A 2,705-nucleotide genomic window follows, 5' to 3' on the forward strand; every position below is an offset into this window, starting at 1 on the left:
CCGGTGGAAGGTACCTGACGGGGGACCAGTTCTCGAGCGAGTCCTCGCTGGAGGCGTACGCGCGCTGCCTGCGCATGGGGTGCCGCTGCATCGAACGTGAGTGCCGGAGCGGCGCTTCGTGCCCAGCGGCGCGGTGCTCGGGGGGGCTCCGGTTGCTAGTGATGTGCCATTGCCACCGTGATGTGCTGAAGGGGCTGAGCGTGTTGGCTTGGCGGGGCTGGTGGTATGTGCCCTAAACCAGAACGATCTGGACTTTCACCTCACTGCTTCATTATGTTCCAATGCGGGTCCCAGTGGTGCTTGTTTCAGTCCTTTTTATGTCTGTGTCCTGCCCATATTCCAACCGAGATGCTCCCATGGGTCTCTTTCAGTGGATTGCTGGGATGGTCCCGATGGCATGCCAGTCATCTACCATGGGCACACCTTAACCACCAAGATCAAGTTCTCCGATGTCCTAGTCACCATCAAGGAGCATGCCTTTGTCACCTCTGAGTGAGTACAGCCAGGAGCTGGCCGGCAGAGCTGCCAGGAAGGCAAGGAGAGGGTAGAGCCAAGGCTGGAGCAAAGCAGCTTTGGGTAAATCCCAGTAGTGTCAGTCCTTCTCCACCCTGTGCATCGCCAGCCGTGGGGGGGACACTGTGCTGCAGGGTGGTTGCAATGAATGCTCAAGGCAGCACAGGTCACTGTGGATGCAAAGTCCTCCTTGAGGGCACAGAGGCCAGGTTTTTGAAATGGAGCTGGGGTGATGCTGGTTCCACCCAGACGCTGTGCTGGTCCTGACAGCTCTTTTCCTTCTCCCAGTTTCCCAGTCATTTTGTCCATTGAGGACCACTGCAGCATTGCTCAGCAGCGGAACATGGCTCAGAATTTCAAGAAGGTCTTTGGGGACATGCTCTTGACCAAACCTGTGGATATCTCTGCTGATGGCCTTCCCTCTCCAAACCAGCTCAGGAGGAAGATTCTCATCAAGGTGAACTCCCATCCCCAGCGAGTCGAGAGAATGGGGGCAAAATGGTGCGGGTGTGGAACCAAGGGCAGCTCCTAACCTCTGGAAGGGGTTTGTTGGCACTGCAGGGTTGGAAGTGGAGACCTGATGGTAAAACCAATGGGAGGCAAAGAGCCCTCATGCTCCAGAGGAGCTGCTAAGGAATAAGCTCAGCAGCTGGGTGCTGCCCTTCTGGAGAGCTTGGGGGATGCTGGTATTTCTGCTGCAGGAATCACCTCTGGGAAGAAAGGGTGGGACCTCAGCGCACTTTGATGATCTCTGTGGCATGGGTCTCACCTTGGTCCTTTCAGTCTAGAGGAACCCACTGCAGCAGACCTGGAGCTTTAGGGCTGTTCACTAGGCAGTCCATGCTGCTTTTTGGGTGCCTGCTCCCCTCCAGGTACCTGACCCACCCCCTTGTCCCGCAGCACAAGAAGCTGGCAGAGGGCAGCGCTTACGAGGAGCTACCCACATCCGTGATGTACTCCGAGAATGACATCAGCAACTCCATCAAGAACGGGATCCTCTACCTGGAGGACCCCATCAATCACGTACGTGAGTCTCTGCCCTGGCCCCACTCTGTGGGCTCTGTAAGTGACGTGGTAGCTCCGCAGGGCACTGCGTGGTGCTGGAAGGAAGGGCTGTGGTGCACAGGAGCGAAAAGGTGCTGCTCTGTCCTGTTTCCCTGGGGCCTGAGGGGTTCTGTGCTGGCTCTCTCCTCTAGGCACCTCCTTTTGGCCCTTGTTAGAGGCAGGAGCTGAGCTAGAGGGAGCTCTGGGCTGAGGCACTGCAGCAGCTCTGTGTAAAGCCTCTTACATGTTGCTGCAGTAAGTTCTAGCCATGGCCTGTGTTTCCTGCCTCCTACCAAGTGCCTACACATCTCCCACACCTCAGCAAGCATTCTGCTCTGTAAAGCACCAAACCTTCCCTCTATGTGTGCATCTACTTCCACACACTCCGCTCCTTCAGCTGCTTTGCTTCACTGAGGATCTGTCAGGCAAAGTCACACGTGAATGAAACACAGTTTTGGCAAACAGGGAAGTGCAATGGTGAGGCACATAACCGTCTCTGATAGCCTCATCTGGGGTAGCCCCGTGCTGAACTGGGGCAGAGTGCTTTCTTTTTACATTGATTTGCTTTCCATTTGGTCATCCCCTTTTACTACCTGCTGGGGTGTTTGCAGTGTGAGCTGCAGTCACTTGGGATGTAAGAGCTATCACACGCTGATAAACCCGTGCTTTGGATCTGGGCAATGTCTTAGGAGCTCCTGTGACTCCACTGAAATCAGGGTTGCTGGTGACTGTCCTCTGTAAACCTGGTCACCCCTCACTGCTTGTGCTGATCAGGAAGAGCTGGTCCCATGGATGGGTGGTGGGGGCCAGCTTGGTGCTTCCTCAGGGGTCCCTTTGCCCAGAGTTTGTTTCCTTGCAGGAGTGGAACCCTCATTACTTTGTCCTGACCAGCAGCAAGATCTATTACTCTGGGGAGACAACCAGTGACCAAGGAAATGAGGATGAGGAAGAGCAAAAGGAGGTGAGGGCTCCCTGTGTGATGGTGAGTCATTCTCATAGAGAAAGGACCCCCCTTGCAGCAATGTGCAGGGCTGGTGTCCTCAACATAAGAAGGACATGGAGCTGTTGGAGCGAGGCCAGAGGAGGCCATGACAATGATCAGGGGCTGGAGCAGCTCCCCAATGGAGACAGGCTGAGGAAGATGGGCG

At 55.6% G+C, this 2,705-nt stretch overlaps 1 protein-coding gene across 1 annotated transcript in view; it reads left to right on the top strand.

Annotated features, from left to right (window-relative positions):
* Window positions 1-2,705, top strand: part of LOC104405992 (1-phosphatidylinositol 4,5-bisphosphate phosphodiesterase gamma-1-like) — a gene marked incomplete at its 5' end in the record, with an annotated part of 18,182 nt that overhangs the window by 4,676 nt on the left and 10,801 nt on the right. Inside the window, 5 exon segments of the mRNA XM_010014848.1 lie at window positions 11-96; window positions 372-492; window positions 802-970; window positions 1,414-1,536; window positions 2,417-2,518. Coding sequence (XP_010013150.1) covers window positions 11-96; window positions 372-492; window positions 802-970; window positions 1,414-1,536; window positions 2,417-2,518 — 601 coding nt within the window.

The sequence above is a fragment of the Nestor notabilis genome, unplaced genomic scaffold (assembly GCF_000696875.1).
Source record: "Nestor notabilis isolate BGI_N333 unplaced genomic scaffold, ASM69687v1 scaffold19735, whole genome shotgun sequence".
Classification (NCBI taxonomy): Eukaryota; Metazoa; Chordata; class Aves; order Psittaciformes; family Psittacidae; genus Nestor; species Nestor notabilis.